The 27,518-nt window shown below is 32.6% G+C and overlaps 2 protein-coding genes across 3 annotated transcripts; one reads left to right on the top strand and one right to left on the bottom strand.

Moving 5' to 3' along the window:
* Positions 1–14,924: 14,924 nt before the first annotated feature.
* LOC126849182 (protein maelstrom homolog) lies at positions 14,925–18,936 on the top strand. Of its 2 annotated transcripts, XM_050590801.1 has the most exons (11): positions 14,925–15,213; positions 15,315–15,521; positions 15,891–16,092; positions 16,384–16,764; positions 16,988–17,157; positions 17,240–17,470; positions 17,586–17,828; positions 17,912–17,951; positions 18,202–18,270; positions 18,376–18,438; positions 18,563–18,936. In XM_050590801.1, exons 2-11 carry the CDS (start codon positions 15,384–15,386, stop codon positions 18,577–18,579), a joined length of 1,554 nt encoding a protein of 517 aa, XP_050446758.1. In that variant the 5' UTR covers positions 14,925–15,213; positions 15,315–15,383; the 3' UTR covers positions 18,580–18,936. The 2 variants fall into 2 exon arrangements, with proteins under 2 accessions (XP_050446758.1, XP_050446759.1); XM_050590802.1 differs by lacking the exon at positions 14,925–15,213 and having other exon boundaries at positions 15,220–15,521.
* Positions 18,937–20,734: 1,798 nt separating this feature from the next.
* Positions 20,735–27,203, bottom strand: LOC126849236 (ATP-dependent RNA helicase A-like). Its single transcript, XM_050590898.1, has 5 exons — positions 27,187–27,203; positions 24,836–24,920; positions 22,685–23,065; positions 21,665–21,911; positions 20,735–21,431 (listed from the first exon to the last, which is right to left on the bottom strand). The coding sequence occupies exons 2-5, from the start codon at positions 24,845–24,847 to the stop codon at positions 21,295–21,297; spliced, it is 777 nt and encodes a 258-aa protein (XP_050446855.1). The 5' UTR covers positions 24,848–24,920; positions 27,187–27,203; the 3' UTR covers positions 20,735–21,294.
* Between the last annotated feature and the right edge of the window lie 315 nt (positions 27,204–27,518).

Genomic DNA, 27,518 nt, shown 5'->3' with positions numbered 1-27,518 from the left:
GAGGGTAAAGCGCGGGCTTGCGAGAGATCCTTGTCTCTCGTGTTAGGTCGCAGGCGACGCGATACAAGGGTGTGTATCTCTGTAAAAAAAAAAAATAGTTTTTTCACACACGCAAGAAAATATTATTTGACATATATTAAAATTTTAGTTATTTCAATATGATTAAATGATCGATTAATTAGAATACAGATTGCTTTTTTACATATTGTAATTTTTTATTCGTAATTATTATTTTCTTAACTAACGCACTATCTTGAATCTATATTTCTATATTTCTTACTAAAATACAAAGATATGTGATCGAGATAAAAAATCGAGATAAAATATTGTTTCATTTTTTTATTCGACACAATAATAATTATTTATATTTTTTATTTAATAAACATCTTGGTTGATATCGCGAAATCGATATAATATTGGTGAATCGAAATTTTGATACTCTAAATGGAGAAAAATGTATGTCCCATATCAATCTTACGACTGTTGTAATCTTTTTGTTGCAAATGTGTGGAAAATAAAAATTATTTTTCTTTATCGTCGAAATATGAAACTGTCATTGATAATACTGATTACGGATTCCGGATTTCGCGATTTCGGAATTTTCTAACGAACGGCTTAAGATTCGTTTGATGCCTGGCGGTTATTTAGCATTAGAAGTTGCTATATCAAGATCGAGAGATCCAACAGTTGATCTGTACTAGTGAATGGCGATCTTCGTCCAGTTATCTGTGAACGAGGATGAAAGAGACGGCACTCAATGCAACACTCGATGCTGCACAACGGCGTTTGATCTACGGTTTTCTAATACGATTGTCCGCGTAATCGATGGTGTAATGTGAGGCTTCGAATTCACCGAGTCCATTTTTCATGCCTCTCCCATGACGTTTAACCCCTATATAATTCTTCCACAAATCAAGAGAGAAAGAGAGAGAGAGAGAGAGAGAGGATTCTCGCATGATATTCAGTCGCCATAAAGTTGCTTCCTTATACTTTGATAAATTTCGATATCGCTCTTGCTATTCGTAGGAGCACAATAATTTGATTACGTAAGCGAAGAAAAGTTAATTAACTTATTAATGCTAATTGCAGTTAATTGAAGATTATAACAAATTTTGCACAATTACAATAATTGATTGTATTTTCCGTGTATAATAACACTGTCATGATATTTTCTACATTTACGTTCATATATATGATATTAAATATCTGTAATTTTAAAACGCGCAATAGAGATTCACACGTCTATATATATACATAATTGAGGTAACTCTAAAATAACCCTGTGGAATGTCGATCTCTAGCGAGAAAGTGAGTCTATTAGCTTCAGGATGATATCAAACGTATCATAAGGAAGACGTTCTCTCTTCCTTGATTTCCTTTAATTGATTATAGCCAGTAATAACTCGTCGATGAAAAATGGAAAATGCGCGTATGAATCATGAGAAACGTTGTGCGATTCGATCTGCAACTGCTTCGCGCGCGGATAAATCATGACCCGAGTACGCTTATTATTTATTTCTTCATTTCCGTTTCTTGTCAATCTTACATGTCACGGAATATTTTTATTCCTTGATTCATGTGAGATTACCTTTATAGCTCTTTATCGCTTCTGCATTCCTTGCGCGAAATTTCCTTAAACACATATTCAAATTTTATGAATTATTTGCTATTGAATTAATTAAAGCAAAATTTATATAATATTTTTATTTAAAAAAATGCATCCTCATTTTTAAATCTATATTTTAATTATAAAGAGACAATTTTTAAAAAGATTAATTACAAAGAGAAATTTTTAGAAAGAATTTTTAAAATATTCTTAAAAACCTCAGAAATCTTTTATTTAATAATCAATTTCCAGATTCGATAAAGCAAATAAAATGTCGATGTTAATTATTAGTATTATTATTAGTATATGCAATAAGATGTTTTTGGGACATTTTTAATAATTGCATAATTTTCAGTTTCGCAATTTCTTTTTCGTCTCTATAACAGAAATATTCCAATCATTGAAATCGAAACGGAAGATCAAACAGATACCATTTTCCACTTAAATTACACATATCTCGAAAAATCGTTCGACCGTTCCTTTATTTTTGTGGGTGCGGATGGAAATAATCATTGCTTTATTTCCTGAAAATCTATTTTCCTGTGTTATGTCAAATTGATTTGAATTATATTTTTTCACACACGAGATGGAAAATGTTTCAATATCAATTTTTTTTTCTTGTGCTATTCTTCTAATGGATTACACACTAATATATATCTTCACATAAAATTTTGTGCGATAAAGAAGACATGTACATTAAGAATACACATGCCATGGAAAACGTTCTGACTTGTGCAATATAATTATCTCGCATTTTGCATCGTGCCTTTTTCCTCGCATTGAGAATCGACTTTAAAGTGACTCGACTGACATGGGCGTTGTAGCATCGTGAAATATTAGACACTAAGAGTGCTTCGTAGATGCAAATCCGTTCTCTGCGTGGGATTTTTCTTGATGAGGTAGTAGGGGGAAACAGAAGTGATTGCTTATATAAGGATGATATAATTATATAATAAAAATATCTGTGGGAAAATTCTCTAGAAGTCTTTTTTATATATTATTTTATATTTAAAAATATTTCAATATAATTTATTATTCTCTCTATTAAAAAAAAGTTTAGTATACAATAATTTTTAATCGATATATTTTTTTCATTACTAAGAATTACTAGGAGAATGCCAATTTATTATCTTATGTGTTACATGACTTCCCTCGATGATGATTTATTCGCTTAAAAATTTTTATAAATACACCTCTTTTCCATATTTATATTTGTAGAAAATTAAGATTTCCACTTACAATCTCGTTTGTTTGACACCTATCTAACATTATAAATTAATACCATATGTTCAAGCGTGTTATTATCTGTTATTAAAGAGTAAATGTATGCTGTCTCAATTTGATAATAATGAGGTGCGCTTCTTCGCAAGATCGATATCGCACTTCCCTCTTCCTCCAGCAATGTGAAATGAAAAATGCAAATGCGTGAAGATAAGAGAAAATAATAATATTCTTTAAAGCTTAAGAGCTTCGTTGAAAAAATGACCGTGACGCAAATTGCAAAAAATCGTACGCAGGATTTTTTATTGAAGCAATCATTGCTGAACGCAGGTGGAGGACGCAAGTGCGCTTCATCGAGATCTATTTTTATATGGGATTTGCATCTCCGAGTTCGCAAAGCGAGCGGTCGGAGAAAGGCATACATGCACGGATTGTTCGACGAACGATCCTCATTGTGCCCAGCCTCGCTCATTCCTGGATCGCTCAACACGCATTCAGCAAGAGCAGGTCAGGGCAGGATTACTCCGATCTTTCCCCTTTGTGGTTGAGCGCGGCGTGATTAATTAAGACGAGCATCTGAGCACCTGCTGTCGATCGGGCAAGAGAGAAATCGTGGTTTGGGTGTCCACAATAAAGAGAGTATATAGCCTAAACAGCGGTTACGCGCACATAACTTATATTACGCGCGTTCTTTAATAGCAAATTTTTATTGCTCATTAAATAGTGACAAGAGAGAGAATATCGAGAATATCTCGATTTGCATTATACGTAATATTGCGCAATAAATTCCTGCGAGTTACTCAATCATTCGTATTGTATATCTAATTGTTGGAATAACTGTGTAAAATATATCATTCATCTTACTATCCGGAATGAGATATATTTGTTAAGTAAAAAATAACCCATCAAATCACCTGATACTTGATATTCTAAATTAAATTCTTATTTAATAATAACATAGATCAGATAAACAAAAAAAAAAAAAACGACAACGTAAATCTACAAACCCTTAAATTCGCGATTGAGATATATTGTTGCGCTCGAAGGAAAGAGATGCTGCTCGAGTAGGATCGATCGTATCCTCATTGCGAAATGCGCATCGCATTGTTGGAATGCAGTTGCACGAATTATCCGATAATTATGCGAGTCGCCCACTTATCTCTACCTGCGGATTTATGTATGACTCGTGAGGATCGAGGAACATTCGCGACGCGGTCATTCGTTCCATCTCTTCCTCATCGCGTCCTCGTCGTTTCTTTTTTTTCAAGAGGCTATTTTCGATGCCTTCTCCAGACGAAGAAGAATAATTCGCGGAAGAATAAAGCGCGTCCCCAAAAGGTCAATGAAACGATAGAAGTCGCAGACCTTGCATGAACAGTTTTGGTCATCGGACAATAAAACAAGAGTTCCGCGATACATCGAGGACGTCTCTTGCTCGACAAATAGCCTTCTCTTAGCGCTGAGGCGCGCTTTAAAGATCAAGGTTCGTCGAATTAGACTCTCCGGCTGAAGTGCGTGACATTAACGCCTAGCTTCTGGATCGAATGGTACCCTCCTTGAATAGAGGGATGACATTCTTTCCTTCGCGATATATTCGTCGCATCTAGTACTTGCGTCCTTCCCTCTCTCGTTCGCGTTGTATTGTTCGAAGACATTCATGTGCCATTTCGTTCTCCCCGGTCTTAAAGTCCGAGTTCCAAGATCGCACTTGCTGGTTATGGATTGCGTGATCCGCAACTCCGTAGTAAGTTTCATACGTACACGGACATATTTCTAGCAAACTTTGTCAGAGATATACGAATACACATTTTGACTAATTACAATTATTATTGTCATTAAAGAAAGCCCGATTGAAAAAATATTACTCAATAGCTCAATAGCTATTTATTCTCATAAAAAAATAAATATCTGCACTGTTCCAAGTGGAGGAGCATCGTGAGACTATTTGTTCATCTATTTTTGTTCTCTCCTCTGTAGTTATTAATTTTTTATATTTATGAAAATCTATACTTACAACTAGCTCCCATCTTCCGTGTCTCTAGATATTTTTGTGTCTAGAAAGACCGTTTATGAGTTTTCGAGTTTTTTCAGCTGAATCGCAATCTTGATCCTTTCCATCTTTGAAATTCTCGCGACCTCAAAGCCTCGGTCACGAAGTCTCGGCGAGACCCTCGGTTACGGTACCTCTCTCGTCCGGGTTGATCCAAATCCTAGGAAAAAAAATGCATTTCAGAATGTATTGCGCTACAAGTGAGAAACTGCCATACCACTTAGACGGCACATTCGAGCACGCTTATTATTGAGTGACGTAAGAAGTGAGTGTAGTTGGAGGCCACGATCCTTTTTTCGCCGTGGCGTTGCCCTGCGGGAGGATGCTGGATCATGTATCTCACGAGGAAATAGAGAAGATTAGAGAGGAGAAAAATATTTTATAAATAATTTATAATTAAAGATTTTCTCTCATTATTTTTTCTGTTTGTCTAGCTTTTTTAATACCCACTTTAGAGACAATTTATAATTTGTTTACAAAATTTTTTATTATAATTTTAAATGGCGATTGATCTTTACTCATCAGCTTGGCAAAACAAGAGAACTCAATCCGCTCCGCGAGGACTTCCTCCTATGATGTCGAGATATTTTCGCGTCCGGAGGAGGAAGAGGCCAAGTGGAACGTAGAATTCGCACGAATTCAATGGAAGGTTACGGATGTCCCGAGATCTCCTTGCCTCGAAACTGCGTGTCATACTTAAACCGCATCTCAGCAATGCCTTTGTCCGTCGCGTGCGCGCGAATCTAAGTAAGCATTCCCTCGGTCGCGATGAAAGTGAAAACTCTTCGCTCTGCTCGCGAGAGATGACCTACTGCTTGCCAAGAATCTGGGTGCATCGTGGCGCCGTGGCATTATATGTATGTATTCGCAGGACTCCCCGTTGCGCTTCAAGGAAAGTGGACCATCAAATTGGCGGTCCTTCACTTTCGATCGTTTTTTTTGATCGTATAACCATCCAGAATTTTTGAGATATAAAGGAATCGATATGCGACTGACCAGGATACGTAGAAATCCGCTCTCGTGAAAGTCTCCATGAATTTACACAGTCTTCGTTTAAAGTAAAGAATTCTTTATATAACATAGGACTCTTTCCTATTATCCTCGACGATTGTATACTTCTATATTAAGAGAAGAATTAAAATATTAAATATTAAATATTAAAATCTCATGTTCTTCCTCAAGTCTGTACTTCATCTTTTGCAATTTCTCCTCGCTGCGCGAGGATGTAATCGTACTTTACAAAACTATCGAACCAGCGCATGTTCGATTACCTCATCTTCAACTTGCAATTATGCCATTATGACTGCTGCTTCACACGCGTACTTCTAGAATTAGCTTCTGAATGAGCACCTGCTGAGTATACATCCATATCCCGCTCGCTGTTCACATGTGTGTGCATGCGCGCGTGCTTTTTGAAAACTCCCCCTTCCTCTTCCCAAACACTTGACATCATTCCTGAAGAATGTAATACATTTTTACCGATCGTCACGGGAGAAAATTAACTTTCTCATGAGTTACCGCAGCTCCTCGAAACATTCGGTGTGAGATATAACAATTGATCGTTCGGCATAATTTTGCATAAATCATAAAGTATCTCTTGTCGATGTTATTTTCAGCTGTCATTAAATTATGTTTAGACAACTTTACAGACATGTCTCTCTCTATTACTTTCTTCGTATCCAAGAGATTAAATTTAAAAAAAATGATTGAATTAAATAATTAAATTAAATAATTATATTTCTCTGCTACATATTTCCTTAATTTTGATGAACGACACGTACGCTAGATCGCATGACAAGTGGCAAGAAGCACGAGATATTCGCACGAACGGGGCTTGTCTGACCTCTTCAAGCATCTTTCGGCGAACGAATACAAAAAGAAATTAGTCACGCGATCGACCGCGAGACACGCGGCCTTAATGATGATTCTCCTTTTTCCGGCAAAATGCGACAGCAGGAGCAATGTACTTGCGAGTGTATTTGCGACCCCAGGGTCACAGCGTACTGCGAGATCAAGGTCTGAGTACATATGAAAAGTACCGAGGATGAGCATCAGCTTGCGACTGTAATTTTTTATTCGCAATCAATCAATTATAATATTTAACGTTAGTCTATCATCTGAAAAGTCAGATATTACAATGATAATATGATATACTGTAATATTTAAAAAAGCGGAAGCTTGAAATTATTATTATTTATTAAATAACGTGAGAGAGAGAAAGAGAAAGAAACGGGATGTTGTAATCTTTTTTAATTATATATATATATATATATATATATATATATTATATATATATATATCTTATAAATAAATTTTATATTTAATTTGCAAATAAATTTGGAAAGAATAATAAAAAGTTTAATAAGAATAATAAAAAGTTTAATGGTAAAATTTTGATTCTTTATCATGACATGTTACAATTTTGTGGAGATAATTTTTTATATAGGACAACATATACGCGTACATTACGTTCTCTCTCTTTTTCTCTTTCTCTCTCTCTCTCTCTCTCTCTCTCTCTTTCTCATTGCATTTTTGTTACAAATTTATTACAGCTGTGCAATCATACCAATTGGCATCGTTACAAATGAGATCCCGTTATCTCACGATCGCATGCAATCATACAAGTACCCTGAGAGATGCATAAAGCCTGAGAAATGCATATTAAATAACTTTATCCATGCGCTATATGTATTATATTTACATAGTTTACCTTTCGAGCTTACAGTAGGACAGACTGGATGAATATCACACTGATACTCATCCTGATATTATCAGTAAGTCAAACATATCAATAACTTAGCTGATATAATCGATTCTTCATCTTACGATTTATTAATCCAACAATTAGAGTTAATAATTAAAAGATTATAAGAAGACTCACGCTCAAAACAAATTCTGAAATTCCAACGTAACATGCAATTACAAAATTCGATTGTTTTCTACGAACGGGTAAAATTTAAGTCTTTGAGCGCAATGCAATCAATAATTGTGAGATCTGATCTCGTCACACATTGGATCGTGATGGGATACTTATGTCAGACGAAATACAGGCACAATTTATCATCTGACAATGCGAGCACAAATAGCGTACCGTAACATGGGAAGGATATACATCGTGTATATGAAACGCGAAATATCAAATTGTTCCCATCGCCCTGTGACGAAATGCGAGGGAGTGCGGAAGGAGAGCGACGAAAGAGGGGGAGAAGCCTCTTTCATTTCGCGGACGGACAAAGAACATAGCGAGACATCCGGCGAATTTCGACGAGATTGCATCTGCTATTAATACACACGCCGATTGCACTGACGATATGCACACGAACGTTGCAAAATCTACTGTCTCAAACGCTAAACGACCGTAACTATAACTATTAGCACTGCGCCGGCCTCGATCCATACATAATGATCCGCGAAGCGTGTAATACGAAACAAACTGATCTTAAACAGATCTTTAAAGGGTATAAAAATGAGATGTAATGAAAATAAATAAAATAAATTAATGAAATTAAAAAAAAAATAAATAAAATAGGAAAATTAAATCGATTATTTTAATATGGCAATTTTCAATTCATACAATTCATTGATTCTACAGGGTGTGCCCAAACGTTCCGGTCAAACTTTGAGATTTTATAGAAAATTTAATTTCGAACAAAAATTTACTATAAATATGAATCGAAAAATGCTTCCTTAAAAAGTTAGGGTCCAAATATCTCTGAAATCATGGTTATTTTATACTTTCAAATGTATAAAAAAAATATGTTTTTTCGATTATCATAGAGCTTTTTAAAAAGCTAGTTATCTCAAAACCTATGAAACGTACTACAATTATTTTGATCTTTAAAAGATAATTTAAAAGATAATTCAATTCTTTACATTCAAACTTCTATTTTGATACTTCTTGTTAAAAAAATTATTTCCTGATATTTGTAAAAATGTATAAAATAATTGTGATTTCAGAAATTTTTAAATACTAACTTTTTAAGGAAACATTTTTCGATATTTTTTAAGGAAACTTTTTGTTCACAAAATTAAATTTTCTATAAAATCTCAAAGTTTGGCCGGAATGTTTAAGCTCATCCGGTATAAAAATAAAGTTAATTACAAAATATATAAGAATCATCCTATTGTACATATAATATATATTAATTAGAAAAAAATTGTCATGATCTAAAATCTTTTAATTCGAAAAATTCGATATACGCTTTTAAATTTTACGACATGTACATATGTTATTTGGATTGAAGAGAATCTTTCGAAGAGGAGATTGCGTGACTTGGAATTAAGCCGAGGACACAAATTGCCATGTGGTGCTAGTTTAATGAGGCATATTTTTTCTTAATATTGATTGAGATTATATGTATATCCGCGCAAATAGATTGGACAATCGTGAGTAAGTTTGAAACATCGATCGACCTTTCTCGCCGACGTTTCGAACTTTTCATTAAACTTACGCTTAGGATTAATGTTGGAATATAACTCATCGGCGCGCGTCAATCGTGGCCGATATTAGTCGATGTCGAGAAGAGAGAATTTTATCGAGAAACGCGCGGAAAAGGGAGACGCTGAAGATGTTCGCGTGAAGGATCGCGGCCAACATTACTTCGACTTATACGTACATGCACACACACACACTAATATAACACCGACAATTCGACCTGCACCGTAATTAGCTCGTTGTAGCACGTTGCTACACGTATCGAGATGTTACGCCACGAAATCGCGTATCTCTGATTTATGATACAATCGGAAATGTCAACGTAAAGAAGATTATTGGAAACGGTTTTTCAAACGATGCGGACGCATTAAGTACGATGGATATTCTCATCTCGTAGATGAATGTGTTTAATAAACTAAATTTGACATTTTACGAAAAGACTTTGCATATCGAACATATCGAGAGTACATTGTATCTCTATTAAAGTAAAATTATAAAAATTAAAATTTTTTCGTGATCCTGTCATTGTACTTTCAAAAATCTATATTTCGAAAAGTTATTTTATTATTGTATTATTTTTTTCTTTTATCCTAATTATTTTTTCTTTTATTCTAATTATAATTACCATATTTTTTTTATATCAACGGCAATTTTTTAATGTAACTGTGATTGTTCATGCTTTGTAATATATTTACTGTTGAGTAACTTTCATCCTCGATTACATGCACAATTGCATTACCTCAATGGTTTTTGTACGTCATAAAAATATTCGGAATATGTATTAGTCTGTATTGGTGTTAAAGGGCAAGAGATATGCGCGCATTAACACGTGCCGCAAACTTCCGAAAATTAAATTTCGCGCAGATGCTAGTGTCATGACCGAGAGATTTAATGAAATTTCGGTTGAGAAATTCTAATATCCGTTAGCTGCTTCTGGTATCACATATTATCCAAATAGCTATTTAAATACATACTCGCATAGCAATTTACTACTCCATGTACTTCGCTTGAATTTACGACTTCTGTAGATCGTAAATATTGTGTCATTATGCGAGAAGGTAGCTAATAAAAGATAGATTTAACATTGCATTATTGTATTCGCAATTAATAAATTATTATATTATATATATATAAATTATATATATATATATATATATATTATTTATTTATTTATTTATTTATTAATAACTATAATAAACCGAGACTGTTTTTTAATCGTTATTTTATGTGTATATATATATATATATATATATATATATATATATATATATATATATATTTATACACATTTATACAAAAAAAAACAGTCTCGGTTTATAAATCTCAATCCTTAATTAAGACAGAGAATTATGCTAACTTTTCGTTAAAAGTACGAAAGACACATGTCTGAATTTTTTATAACATGCCATTCCGCATCTCGTGTGCACAATTAATACAATATTACATATTTCAAGTTGTCGTCATAAAGATACAAACTATTCCTATGAAGAATTAATCGCGCGTGCTCTCTCGGTCATGATTGTAATGTAAATCTGAAGACTTTCGTTACAACATATCTGACAACGACCTGTTATAGAGATATCACTGATTGTGATAGATCTTTAATGCAATCCTTCTATCGAAAAGCTGTCGTCTTTCTCAATAGCGTCATGTATGAGGAAACACTTGCGAAAAAGAGAGTCCGACTAACGACTTCTAGACATCTCCGTCAGAAGACCATTGTGTTTAGACTGCTGGAAAACCCAGATGTTAGAACGCCATTTAGAGATGATCAACATAGATGATCAAGATAAAGAAAAACTTGAATTTTTTATTTACAAAAGATCACCACACACTACTTATACCTACTATAATAATAAAAAAAATAATTGTACAAATATTTGTAAAACAATCTAGGGAGCCTGTACGCTTGACCTAGCCACTTGTCGCGGCAAATCTATTACCGAGTTGAGCAATGCATTTATACAGGTTTATTTATTGTCGATATCTAAGAACGACATTGACATGCGTCAAGTGTGGTTGTCGTGGGCCCCAAAAGATTTCAGGAATATTATGACGACAAGATTCATTATATATATGATTGTATTTGAAACGAGAATGTACATTCGCATAACGTTGAAACGTCATCTTCGACTCCGCATATCCGATAAAATTATTTATTTTTATCCTACAAGACGAAGATTGTCGAAACATGCAATAGTGTTCGAATAATGAAACTTTTTTCATATTCTCGTTAATTATTCCGGCCTATCGTCATCTGAAATCCTTCATCTGTAAGATCACTCCAGCAGCTGTCTCTAAGTGCACAGATATGTATATATAAGAGGAGGATGTAATTTGATCTTTGTAAGATGCGGATGAGCCAAGCTCGTTGTGCGAGTAGAATAGTAAATGCATTTACCTGAATCGTGCCTGCAACGCGAGACCTTATATGTAGCTACATATTGCCGCCGAAGCGCATGCACGTATAAGAGGTATCTATCTGTATGCCCTAGCGAACGCTCGATTACATACTCCGGTGCTCTTATGCAAATCGTTCGGGCAGGAGCACGCTATGGAATGACGAGCGGCTGGGTAAGGTCACCGAGGAGGAAGGTTAGAACACGGATTTAATCCCCTCTTTTGTACTGATGATAATAATTCTTGATAACAACGCGACCATCCCTTAACGACCGCAACGATGATTAACGGATCATCTTTTCTGTATCTATCCTATCGATTTCTTCATTTCTTTGATTTTATTTTTTATTTTTTTATATGCATTTATATTTTTTATGCATCTTTCTGAAATATGGTAGTATATATTATCTGATATCTGTAATTAAATTTATCTTATTCGCATTTCTTAGTGAAAATTTGTACATGTATAATTAATTGAGATGATACTAACTTCTTTTTTCAATCGCACGCAGAATCCGTTTTTGCTTAATCAGAAATATTGCAATAAAATTTTTCTACAGAAATGCATACGATCGTGATTGCAAGGTATCTCGCATGGCATATAATTGTTAATGTTTATGAATTATGTTAAGCCAGAACGTATAATTACGATTACACGGATCGAACATTATATTTAATCGTTACTTACGAGCAAAGGAAAGACGTAGGCATTCTCTGCGCTCCCTGAAGAGCATCGGGTCCATCTCGCGATTGGGTCGTCCCTCTGCAAAAATCCGATCGAGGAATGTCTCTGTCTCCGATTCTCTTATTATCAGACTCTCTCCCAATCTAACGATTCATGTGATTCGACATCGACAATACTTAAAGGTAACTCCTTCCGTGACATTAAAAAGGCACTCCCAGGCTCTCGTTGCACCAGTCCCTTTGCTGTTTCACACGCTGATGTCGGATGCAGAAACAACTGCACTGGCAATAATCTTCCATTTCTGTAACGTTTTACGAGCAAGAAATAATCTTTCTACAAGTATTTATCTCTCGTATTTACGAGACATAAATTATTATTTTCTTTAATAATTCTTTTAAAAATACATGAGGAATGGAAAGATTACTCTTATCTATTTAATATAAAATTATTTCTTATTATTTACTTCTTGTTAATTATTTTTTATTATATATTTCTAATTTTGTTATTCTAATTATATTATTTTATTATTTCTTATTATTTATTATATATATATATATTTATTTATTTACTTGTAACAAATTGATTTAATTATCAGAGATTACTATCAAAATTAGAATCAGAAATATATTCTCGAAAACTCTGTGTATATATATATATATATATATATATATATATACACACACACAGTATATACATTTAATATATATCTTATTCTCTTTTTTTCTTGCTCTTACTCGTCCTTCATATAATAATCAATATGACTTCATACCTCTTTCACGTTTAATTATACATATTAAACTTTGAACAAATATGATGACAAAATTAAATAAAGAGATATATTGCTTTCTTTGAAAATTTTCCTATCTTTCATATATGTATTTTATAATGTAAAAAATAATATATTTTCTATGCAATGTTCTATTATTCGGTTTTACAAATCTGTTTCTTCAGAAATATTTGCAACCAATTATCTACTTTAAAATGTATTTTAATTTAAACATTAATTATCAAGGTATTTGCACCAAAAATTAAAAAAAAGATGATATGATTATATATCTATTCAATTTTCGTTAAAATAATGAACTATAATGAATCCGTGCGCATATGCAAATGTAATATATATATATATATAGGAAGATGCACTCTGTTACATCTCAAGTTCTCGCAGCGTAACGATATTGCGAAATCTCTTATCCGGATGTTTGAGATTCGGTGAGAAATCTCGTTGGATCCTCGTTCAACCCCGATTCGCATAATTAAATGTGATCGCAGCGTAGCTGTGATTTCATCAAGCTTAAAGTTCTAATTAGCGAAGATGTCATGCTAACAATCTTATTTCTCAAGTAATGCCGCGTAATGTGTAGTCTTTTCTCATGCCGGTAGTTTTACAGTTGCGCGATTTCTGCCGACTATTTATATATATATATATATATATATATATATATATATATATAATATATATTTCATAATATTATTGTTTGTTAGATTTTGCGAAATAATCGATTGTGTTACGGAAATCATACGCGCACAAATGTTGGAAGCTGCGTATCGATATCGATAATTCTGAAAAATAAAACGAAAGATTTGAAAAATCGCGCGCATACAATTACATATATATAAAATTTAATAAAAAAAAATATAAGACGACGAGGAAAAAGTCATTTTCCTCACGAAAGTTTCTTCACGAAAGATTTTTTAATTTTTGTAATTTTTTTAAATTTTTATTTTATTATAAATATTCGCGAAATTACATTAATTCTGCATTAAATGTACCGATCGCTCAATTATTACTTCTGAAATGTAAACTTTACAAATTGTCGCCATATTTCATTAGATACAAGTAGATCTTTTTCAAAAACTTCGGGACAAATGTTGCCATGGCGAAATCCGATTAATTCACGAATTTCGAGCTCTTGAATGATTTCAATCAATGGGAAGTAATGAATATTTAACTTTAATACGACATTTAATAAATTATTTACTTTTTATACAACGAAAAAGTTACCGTCTTACCATCTTACCATCATTTATGCTCGTCGTATATTACTATTACGCGATTACAGTTATACCTTGTATCCGGCATGAACTTGCATTAGTATAGCGTGAGCCGAGAGCGAGAGGGTGTAGCACGCGAAGATCATAGACATATAAAAAAACATAGATGGATATTAGCTACCGATAAGGTGGCAAGAGGGATTGATCATAAACGCATAAAATACATAGATAGGCATCGGAATTTGGAATACTTGTTCGGTTCGAAATCGATTTTCTTCTCACCTTTCGGGTAGGCTCGGTTTGATTGTATATTTGATTGTGATTGGTGGATAGGATTCTCGAGCGGCTCCGTGTTCTGTCTATGTATTTTGTATATCTATGGCGCCGATGACAGATTGGATATCTATTCTCTGTTCTGTATTTACTGAACTAGCTGCACCAGTTCCAAGTTTATCTTTTTCTTTTCACATTGGAACGAGAAAGATAAACTCTGAACTAGTGCAGCTATAAAGAGCAGCATATGAAAATTTCATATATGCGCAATTATTCACGCTTTGTTGTAAAATATTTATTGAAAATAAATATAGATAAATATACATCTCTGAAAACATTTCGGATATATATTTCTCCTTGCCTCATCGCATTCTTTGATAATTTTATAATATCGCTTAGATTGGTCATGTTACTCCAAACTAGTTTTGAACCAAATATTTATATCAGAGAAAGTTTCGTATCGGATGTCATCTCTCGTCACGATTGGCTATTGAGGCGAAGGGTCGAAGGGAAGATTACCGAGAAACCGAGATAACTTTTTTGAAACAGTACGGTTCTTTGTCTCAACCTCGTTTTATTATAGAAAATGCCGATTTAATCTAATCTAACCTAGCTTAATCTTAATCTTTTTGGCGCGCACTGCATACAGCGTTTCAACTTTCATAACGTGAGAAAAGAAGAAAGAAGTTTTGACTATTCTCTCTTAAACCGGAACGAAATGCCGAAACCCAAAGGAAGAAATGCGTTTTTTTTCTTTATGCAAGAATGGAAAAAGCGCGCGGAAGCGCAGGGTCGTAAATTTCCGAATGGGCTGAAAGATGTTCAAGCAGATCCGGAATGCAATGAGGAGTGGCAAGTAATGTCTACAAGAAATTTAACAGAATTCTCAACTGATATTGAAAACGTTAAAATACGGATTATTCGAAAACAATGAATAAACAAATGATTTATTACTTTTGAATAATAAGTAACATGATAATTTTGATTAATTTAAAAGCTTACATCTCTGTTGGAGTACGCAAAGAAAGATTATTCATTTAGCAGCATTCTATTTTTTTCTAAAAAAATTAATTTCTTTTATTTTTTTTATTTTCTTAATGAGAAATAATGATTTTATAATTGTATATAAATTTGCCAAAACATTTCGTAAAAATTTTCTATATATAAATATGACCTTTACTTTTGTTTATTTTGTATAACAGATATCCCTGTTTTTATGTTAAAGAGTTTAACTAAACAAGAAAAAGGTCAATATGAAGCTATGGCAAAACAAGATAAAGTTGCAGGACAAATACAGAACAAAGATAAGAAAACAACCTCTGGAGAATCAAGTGATCGTGCACAAAAAGAAAAGAAGACGAAGCAAGCCATTAAAGATATGCATGAAAATATAAAATTTTCTATTGACACAGCTATAAATCTCAATAGTAAATAATTTTTTATGTAAAACATACATATATATATATATATATATATATATATATATATAAAACATATTACATGGTTATATATTAGTTTGTTATATATATTAATTTGTTTGCAAATCAAATTTTATATTTTTCTATATTCTGGAAATTTTTTAGGCATAATTTCCAATAAATATATGAGACACAAATTAAATATATTTACTTCAATTTAATGAATATATAATGAATTTAATGAATATAATATATCAGATAATAAGCTACTATACTAAAAAATTCATCTTTTTATTGCAGTTTTGCCAAAATCAAAATTTTGCTTTATGCATATTAATTCTTTCTTTTCGAAGATTGTTGACAATGACCTTGAATATTTTCCGGCCGAATATGCGATAGGAATTTTTTCACTTGAAAATGGTATAGAAGATGTACATCATATAATTGTTAGTGCTGATATTCCATTAGGAACTAGACGGGCAGCACTTGAAATGAGTCAAAACTTTCATAATATACCTGTAGAATATCAAGGTGGAGAAACTGATTTTGCTGTTATGTATGCAAAATTGATAACTTTTCTAGAACCTAGAAAAGTTGTGAACAAATATCCTCCTCTTTATACAACAAGAATTTGTTTCAAAGCAGTGCAATCTGTATTAGGAAAATTGTGTGACGCAGCACGTAAGTATTTGATCTTTAACATACTTTAACAGTTTTACACATGTTTTTCTTATATGTTATGATGTGTATGTACACATACACATCATAACATATAAGAAAATGTGTGATATATTGATACATCTCTCTCTACTTATTAATATATATTATCTTAATAGATTTTTAATGTAGATTTCTAAAATATTTTAATCGATTTTTAACAGATTTTTCTGTGTTTTAATTACAGAACAAGATAGAGATGATTTCAAGGTTTATGAATTGGAAGCATTGTTTATACATTTGGCAAATGAAGCTTACAAAAAAAGAACAGATGTAGAAATAAAGTATATTCCTGTTTATGCCGAACGCATGTTTACACGCTACAAGTATATCCATGAAAAAGGCTTTGAATGTTCTGTAAATAGTTTGTACTGCTTTATATTATATATACATATTTTTAAGTATATTAATCAATATTGATATTTTACAATGTATATAGTTTCACAAATTTGTCGATGGAGGATCTGAACATTGCAGTAAATCTATATTGCAACAATGGGCATGGATATTGTGTGAGGAATTTTGTAAATCATTAGAAGTGAATATGTGCCCAGGAATACATTATCCCGACAAATCTGATGCTGCTACCTTAACATATTCGATTAGCAACTTAAAAGTTGATGATTCTTGTGAATCTAAACCTGAGAATACACTATTATCAATGACAGGTGTAAGTATATTATATTTAAATTATTTAACTATTAACTATTTTATGTAAAAGGATTTACTAAATTTCTATAAATAACACTATTATTATTATTAATTTATTATTAATATCTTGATAGGTAAGTGAATATCATAGATTGAAAGTGTCTAGTAGGTCATATCAAGATGAACTGCGTCGTCGGATTGAATCAAAACCAGTGCAAGTTATTGATTATAGCAAATTGAATGAATTTGTTGCTGACTCTGTTGATAAATCTGTTGATAAGCTAGTTGATAAACCTCCTGATAAACAAGTTGATAAACCTGCTGATAAACCAGTTGATAAATCTTCTAATGCTTGGAAAAAACATGTGCCAAGTTATGTATGTATTTTCATACATCAATCTTTGTATTAATTGAAGTTTATAGTATTATAGTATTATTTCTTAATTTATATTATGTTTAGTTGGGTGAACAATCATTGCGACCTCCAAATATCGAAAACTGTAAGTTGAAACACAATTTTTTATTCTGATTAGATATTTTGTCTTTTTTACTAATAAAATTAGTGTTTTATATTACACACACATATACACATATATATTTAGTTGCAAAACCATTTTATTATCTCTCTCTCTCTCTCTCTCTCTCTCTCTCTCTCTCTCTCTCTCTTTCTCTCTCTCTCTCTCTCTCTCTCTCTTTCTCTCTCTCTCTCTCTCTCTCTATATATATATATATATATATAATTATTTCTAGCATATGTTATTGGCGCTTCTATCATGGATGATTATATGTCGATGGATGACGAGAGTTTTCCTCCTATTGGTAAGACATAGTACATAGACAAGTATATAACTATACATTTTTAACATTTAGATATAATTTTTATATTTAATTAATAATAATTAATATATATTTGTATATACACAGGTGGAAGAGGTGTGCCACACAAATCCATTCAAATGATAAAAAGGAAGCCACCTTTAGGCAAAGGTAATATTTTACTATTATAATTTTTTAAATTATAATGAACTACATTAGATACAAATATTCTTTACTCTCTCTCTTTCTTTCTCTTTCTCTCTTTAAGCACTATACCTATTCAATTTTTCTGTAGGGCAAGGACACGCATAACAGATTTTCGAAAATATACCAGTTATATGAATTTTGACAATTATGAACATTACATTAAGGAAATATATTATTCACTTTTTTACAAAAAAATAGACAAAAACCAAAGAAAAAATATGATATACGAGAAAATAATTTTAATTTTAATTATAAACTGATAATTTTGTTTACGTTATAAACTTTATGCATATACAAGAATTTATTTGAGAATATAAAAGAATTTCTAGAGTATTTTTTTTATGTTTATGAAACTTTGTATATAGCAAAAAAATAATTACTTTAATCATAAAATCATTACTAGGTTATCCAATAAATATAATACAATGTTATTCATTTTTATATCATTAAATAACACTATATTAAAATCATGCAAATATGATAAATTTTATTTTTTATTTATATATATATACATATATACATATATACATATATATAATATGTGTGTATATATATATATATATATATATATATATATATATATATGTATATATATATGTATGTATGTATGTATGTATGTATGTATGTATTTTTCCGTATTATTTATTAATAACATCTTTTTTGCTATAGCTCTCTTTATAAACTCTCTATAACGTTATTTACAAGTTATTATATAAGTAACTTAAAAAATTGTGGAATATGACTTCATAAAGTAGATTTTTGTGATCTCATTATGATATATTTATCTTTCGAAAAGTAAAAAACTGATATTTTTTACAAATATATATTTAACACATTGAATTAAATCTTTTATATTAAACTAATCAATTTTTGAATAAAAAGTTTTAGTGATAACGCTATCATTGACAAAATATTAATAATGAATAAATAATTTTTTTAATTTCTACATTTATTAATTATAATTAAAGTTCACTATTTTGAGAGGTCACACATTTCGATATCTAAATTTTTTTTTTAGATTTAAGAAAAAAATTATATATTTCATTTATTATATATTTTACGTCATGTCGGTGTTTTCGATATTTCAAGGATGCGTTCAAAAGTTCTATCCACTGAAGTAGCGTTTAATTGACTAATCAGAGCAAAAGGAGCAAAGATTTCTTTGTCCTGATTGGTCAATGACATACTATTCTGCTATTATTCTGATTGGTTGATTCGGACGCTGGGCGAGGTGCGCACTCTTTTGAGCATTTCGATCAAGTTTGATTTTGAATCATCAACGATGAAACGAACTGCTCCATATTTCTCGCGATTGTTTGTGCGCAAAAGTTAATCTATTAAAGGCAAACAATTATTGCGAATAATCTTATAAAGCGTTTAATATTTTTTGTGCGTAACGTATTAAATAATGTTATTACATTTTATTTCGGCAACTCAAGTCATGATCCGCTTCTGTGCCTCCGGATCGATCGAAAATGTCGTCAAGATATATTTCAAATTATTCTCTGTCTGAAGCATATTAAAAATACAACTGATTCGCGATGATCGTCAGGTATGTACATACAAATCAACATTGTTTTATAATTAGATATATATCGATTATATTTTCAAATATAGATTATATAGCTTGGATAGCTGATAAATAATATTTTGTTTTGATTTGCTATTAAAAAACATAATTCTATATAAAGAATGTTAATTAGCTCAATCTTTTATTGATGATTTTGATTGATCTTGTATTTGAAAAATCGTTTTTTAGAAGAATTTTTCGAAGATAATATATTATTAAAATTATTTTGTTCTTAATAAAAAAAAAATTGTTGCAAAAATTCTGTTGCAAATATCTTACATGAAAAACTGCATAAAAAAACTAGTTTATACAAACGTATAATAACAGCAAAAAGATAATTTCTACGAAATAGGATAAATATAAAATCATGAAATTAATCACATTAATTAAAAAAAAAATATTCTATTATATTATCTTATTCAAATCTGTGTAAATCATCTCTTACGTAAATTTAATTAAAACGCGTTTGAAGATTTTTCTTGAAATTTGAAGAGATATAAAAGATCGATTATAAAGCAGGTTAAAAAAATGAATTAGAAGAAGAATCACGTGCAACATTGAGATAAAAAAAAATAGTTTCAGAATATTATCAGAATTTTTAACGTTTTTCTCGTCCTTGGATGAGAAGATAAATCCACCTCGGCTCGATTTTTTCTGTATGTCAATCCAAGTTTTACTTCCGAAATAATATTCGTGCTTAGTTTGTAATTTATTTTAGTAATTGTTAAATACAATAAATTTATATAGCGTAATTGACTTGATCATCGGCTCTTCCATCCCACTCCGCCACCAGGCGTTCGCGCCGCGTACAATACTTCATTCATGTTTCACTACAAAGCTCGTATATAAATAAGTACATAAATATAAGAGTTTGATAATTGCTTAACGGAAAGTATAGAAGCGTATGTTTTACAGTACACAAATATCATGTATACAAAAAAAAAAATACGTATATATATCGTATAATATTTATATATAAATACATACACACTCATGCATGCGTATGAAGTTATCCTAATTAGTCGTCGTGTAATCGTTAAATACGGGTGAAAGTGATCTGTGGAGGTGCAGGTGACTGGGAGAAGGAGATATATATATATGTGAGTGTATGTGTGTGTTTGTAGTATTGGGGGTTCGGATTATCATTATACTCAGAATAGAAAGCCGAGGGGAGGTCCGTGACGGTTGACTCCGTAAATGCGCGCGTCATACATATCGTATTTTGGTAAGGTAGCCCGTGTTGTGGACGTTTATTTGCGATAAGAACTGCGCGGCGGTAAATATTGATTGCTGCCACTGTCGCCGCCGATGAGACCAGCTCCGCCGAAACCACCTCCGGTTCCGCCAAAGCCGCCTCCGGGTCCGCCGAAGCCGCCGCTTCTGCCTGCTAAAAAATTATAAGAATCTCTTTATAAATAAATATAAAAAAGAAACATCTATATATGGATGAAAAATTGCGCATTATTTATATAAAAAATTTTTTTGAAAAATAAGTGTTTTTAAAATTTCATTATTAATTCAATTTTAAATTTTTAAAGATAATTATTAATTTTATATGATATAATTTTATATATTTTGTCCAATATTAACGGTTTTGTAAAAATGTTATTAAAAATATACCTCCTTGATAACCGCCGCCATAGCCGCCTCCTGGATATCCTCCAGCGCGAGCCTGTCCTTCGTATTGAACCTCCGCGTTATATCCGTTTACATTGTCAGCTGTATATCGAACGATCTGCGTCCTCGAATCCGGCAATAAAACTCTGTATTCTCCTTGAACTACGTTACCATCGCTACTCTCGCGTTGAGAATAATCATTGCCGCTCGGCGGATCGACGACTTCGTATTGGAAGCTATACGGCTGCGGCTACGAGAAATAACAATGCGTAATAGATTAGTTGTCATCGTGTACATGACAAAAAAAAATTTTATTTTCGGCATGTATATTGTGTTCTTTCTATCTGTCTAAATTTTGCGAATAAATAAATCTTAAAACATGAATGAAACGACGGTAATAATTTTCTGAAAGTAACAATCTCTTCCGAAAAAGATAGAAAGGAAAGAGAAAGAAATTATTTCTCGTATTGTCTCCCATGTGAAATAGATGTAGAGTTCAATTTTCAAACTCTCCGAAAATATTTAAATAATTTTCCTAGACAGCATACAATATTTGTAAAATATGTACGAAATATTTATGATAGTTACTTCAATATTTTGGAAATATTTATCAAAATATTTTATAAATACTTTTATGATTTTAGATTTAACATGTAAAGATTTATATACATCATGTAAAGATTTATATACATAAATATCATAAAAACTTTTATAAAAATATTGAGAAATATTTATAAAATATTATAAATATTTATTTTTTACTTATCATAAATATATAGAATATTCAATCTTTAGATATATTATTTAATAATATATTGAAATAAAATTTTATGATTTCTTCTCTTAATGTATACAAAATATGTATATATATATATATATATATATATATATATATATATATATATATATATATAATATTTCAAAAAATAAGTAGTAAAAAACATTAATATATAATAGTAAAAAATATTTATGATAAATATTAAAATATGAAAAAAATTTATGATAAATATTGTATGCTGTTACCCTTTCACTGTCGCGTCCACCATATCCATATCCTCCTTGGTATCCTCCAGCACCATGATCCTGGTATCCACCGCTGCCGCTGTCGCCGAACTGCGGTTGTCTGTAGGATGATGAAGGCTGTCCACCGAAAGCACTCGGTCTACCAAAAGCGTCGCCGCCGCTTCCGGGTGGGCCGTAAGCCTGGCTGGGTCTTGCTCTGCTGACGCCGAAGTCACCGCCACCGAAACCAGCATCACCTGCGTATCCTCCGCCGCCGCCACCGCCACCGAATCCGCCACCACCCGGTCGACTGTATTGATATCCCCCGGCGCCTGCACCACCACCCGGCAGGAGACCAGCCAGGACGTCGCTGCCGATGCACGACAGCACCAGGACGATCAACTATAAAATAAAATTAATGAAGGTAAATAATAAATTGTAATGAAGCATATCAATTACATCAGATTAATCCGGATAGGTTTGGATTGATTGATTTTATCGATCAATTTGATAGTAAAAATGGATGATTAAATCGATAATAACGGAGTACTTTTCGATGACGAACAAATAATTATAGAATTAACAAATGTAAATTGTAATGTAAAGTATATATTACATTTTTTAGTTATTCGCAAAATATAAAATTATTAAAAATGAATATTATTAATGGTATTTAAAAAATGGAAGGCGCGCATCACGTTTTATTTTGGTTTCAATCTTGAAATTTTTTATTCTCGGGAAAAATGCGTGGGTTGTTTCAATGGATCATCACGAAAGAAATGTCTGACACGCGAGAAATGACGGTGTCCGCTGTGATAATCGTGTGCTGCTGAGGGAAAGTGGGGCACAATCGGACATCTCTCTGTTAAGTGTAGTTATATGTTCGTCATCGTATATGCAGGGAAGATTCAGACGCTATCGACACGGAATCTCTGGTTCTGATTACGTTATTATATCTCTCTATCTCTTTATCGCGATAAAAAAATCAAGTATTTCATCACATATTATTACCGTTTACACGAACGTATTAAGAAATGGCTCTTCCTCGAACAGCACGCGTGTTTGAAAGAAGTCGTAAAGACTTCTAAGAGGCGTTTTACTCTTTTCAGACGTCTCTTAAGACGTCGTTTAAGCGTGTTGTTTGGGTTGATTCTCAAAGCGATCATCTCTCTCTCTCTCTCTCTCTCTCTCTCTCTCTCTCAATATATGTGATAATTTTTTCACCCAATTATTAAATTTTTTTAACAACGGCTTTTACCACAATGTTTGCGTTGCGGTATACAAGAAAAGATAGAACCGCGTACATATGATCGGAATAAGTTGCAACATTTGTCACAAACGTCGCACCTTTCACAATTGCGACGCGTTGTCACCGACTAAAGTATTCATCGCTGGCACAATAGAAGATAATTGCAAATTCTGTTGCATATGCACGTTATACAGCGCAAGCGTTATGGAGGACTTTAGATTAGCGATCACTGTTGCAATTTATTCTCATTACGACTACTTCCATCTTTTCCCATTAAGCAAACTTAAAAGCTGTCTGTGTAAGATAATTATAATTGCTTGTTTATTCACTTTATGAAGATATAATCTGTTCACAAAAGAATAATAATTTATAATAATTTATATTAGTCTCGCTAAGTACTTTTTTTAAATGACTGATTGCGTATACAAGGAACACATGATCGATCGTAGTTTTGTTTACATTACGTATATTATAAAAGTCGAAAAATGACAATTATTAAATCATTTTATTATTAAAAATCAACAAATAATTTTTTGCTAATACGATATTCGGGAAATTAAAATTTACTTAACAGAATAAAATATCCGGACACATTGCACATTTTTTTATCCTTTTCAGCCAAAATAATTTAATAAAGAAATCATTATCTTTTCATTTTTCTTAAATTTTAAGTAACATATATACAAAGATTGAAAAAAAATGATAACAAAGATAAGTAAAATAGTATAATATAATAGTAATGAAAAAATTTTAATAAATGAATTCGAAATTGTTGGTGAGCCCATGAGAATTCAGAATTCCTTTGTTAGCAATATTTAAAATTATTGGATTAGTTTCAATGCTCGTTATCAGACGGCTACATTTTTGTAGCCATAAGGGTTAAAGCGATCCGACATCGTATGCGATACTATCTGATGACCTACCTGACTATTCATATTGCTGTAGAACCGAAGACGCGAAGCGAACTGAGAAGATGATCCTCCGGGGAGTTTATATACCACGCAGACCCTTTGTTACAGTTTATCTTTCGTGTTGCATATATATCCATGTATTAACTGGCGTGTATTAGAATGACCGGCCGCTCTGTGGGAGGGTGTGGGAGGTGGAGAGGTGCGCATCTTCCCTTCACTCTGTATGATGCATTATGGGAAGAGATAGCCCGTTGATGACGTGAAATGGCTTTAAAATTTTAATTGGAGCTACGCACGTGACTTAGGGTTTCTCGATCGAGGCATCCACGGCACGAGAGAACGCTTACGTCCGGGAGCACCGCGTACAAATCAATCGCCAAGATGTGCTGAGGTTAAAGAAAAAGAAAAAAAATCCGAACGAATTTCATCTCCTTGGCGTACGGGAACGAAATTAAAGCTAACAAAATATGATAAAGATTTTTAAAAGATTATTGCTCCGGGTGATGCAGTAGAGTAAATTAATTTCCAGTGATTATAGGAAAGCTAAAATATATTTATTTACAACTTGTTAAAAAACTTGAACGTTAAAAGAATATCAGATGTCTATCAGATGACTTCATGTTTGACGTTTAGAAAAAGATTTTAATTATTATTACATTGTACGTATATTGTAGGTATGTAACTGAATTTTCATATAATATGGAAAAAATATATTACTTTAATATCGGAATACATCATGTATCAATTGATTGATACAGATCAGTTGGGCGTGGAAAAAGTGACAGGCTAGTGAAAGGTTTGACATGTCTTAAATTTGCAAGTATGATTACTTGAGCGTTATCTTATGCGCGTACAGAATAAAGATTTCGCAATAAATATTACTTTATATATCATAGAAGAGGGAGAGAGGGGAGAGAGATATATATAGGAGAGAAAATTGGTAACATATCCGTAACTAATATTACCATATCGTCGCGAAATTGAGGTCAAAAAATTTGACATCTTTACATTTCCATAGTAATTGTTTTGTCGACGACGCAGAATTGCTAGACGTAGTTTTATTACGCAAAACGCAGTGGGCAGAAATGTATATGTCAGTTTAAATAAAAGATATCCGCAATTTTTTGGAAACATTATATAAACTCTAATGTATGAAAGGGTAATTAATCTTTCTTATCAGAAAGTGATAGGCTAAAAAAAAAGACATTTCACTCTCGATGCGAATTACTCGAAACTATCGCGAATCATCGTCAAATGATTGGGTAATATCAGCCTCCGTCGGCGTGGACTTATTTTCATATCGTGTAATAAAAAAGAAAAGAATCCACGAGGCACGTGGCGGCGAGCGAATTTACGCGCGCGTAAGAATGCGATTGCACATTTCAGTTACAAACGCTCTAGGAAAATTCATCCTGGTGCACCCCTTTCAGCGCGCCCCGGGTTCTCCTCGACGCATTTTCTCGCGAGCTCCGGGAATCTCTACCTAGGATCTAGAAGAATCCCCCTACTATTCCATATCGGCCGATCCCGAAGAGACGGCCTTCGAAATAAAAAAAGTAAACTGCCTCGCGCGCGCACGGAGGCAAACGCTGATCTCATCCCCGGGCCGAAGTGTATCGAACCAATTACCGGGTTGTTGTAGTTGCCACGAATGAAAGGTGGATGTGAAGAAATAGGCCTGCGCCGGTAAATCTCTCGGAGAGAGATGGTGGTGGATGAGACGGCGCGCGCGCCAAGTAGTGAGATATAAATCCGATCTAAAATCCGGTATACCGTCCTCACCGTTTAAGCTCTTCTTCGATCCGCAGACGATATCGGAGCGGCGCGCATAAATCTCTCGACGGCGACGTCTTATGTAAACGTTTAACAAATTTACGAGTAATCCGACGTCACCCGAGCCGCGCGCCGAGTGACGTCTCAATATGTGTTTTCACGACCACTGTTCTACGATATGCCGCATCTTTCGATGAAATTAAGATTTCGGTGATATCGCCGATAAATTTTATTTTAAAATCTATTCTGGAGACATTTTTTTTCTAAAGTTAAAAATTAGTAGTTATTATTGTTTAATCATTTAATAATACATGCATAAAATATTTAAAGATCTAGGTTTGATATAATGTCAAAGTTTTTCAAAGATATTTTTTTATACGCCTACAAATTTATAGCAACTCTTTCTGAAGAACGATATTTAAAATGCATATAGACACGTAATAAATCAAATATTGAAAAATTTGAAAAATATAGTTGCAATAAGAGTATCTGCGCAATTGTCTTTTAAAAACCAAGTGAGCTGCAAATGGACCATATCAAGAATCGGAAATTTGCGATCGGACACTTTATTTCAATTGATGCCAAATTACCTTATCAATATTTTACGTGCGCGAACATTACTGCGAATATTTATCATTGAAATAATAAATCAGCGATGTCACTCGATATGCGATGTTATTCAATATTATTTCGACATTACGCGTTGAGTAATCGCTATACTATAGACAGCCGGGAAGCACATTTCTCCACGAGGTGTATTGACTCAGTCAGCTCTTTTATGAGCCTGGTTCAGGGTCTACAATGACCCTATCTCATTCTCGGCGCTTCATTATTTGTCAGGCACGGTCGTATCGTCGCCGTTGCCGGTGTTATGTCGAATCGTGGTGCAACCCTACCGCGTTTGTGAAATCAGCCGTGACGT

This window comes from Cataglyphis hispanica, chromosome 4 (genome assembly GCF_021464435.1).
Source record: "Cataglyphis hispanica isolate Lineage 1 chromosome 4, ULB_Chis1_1.0, whole genome shotgun sequence".
Taxonomy (NCBI): Eukaryota; Metazoa; Arthropoda; class Insecta; order Hymenoptera; family Formicidae; genus Cataglyphis; species Cataglyphis hispanica.
Note: the sequence above shows the minus strand (reverse complement) of the source record. Positions and strands in the feature narration are given on the sequence as shown.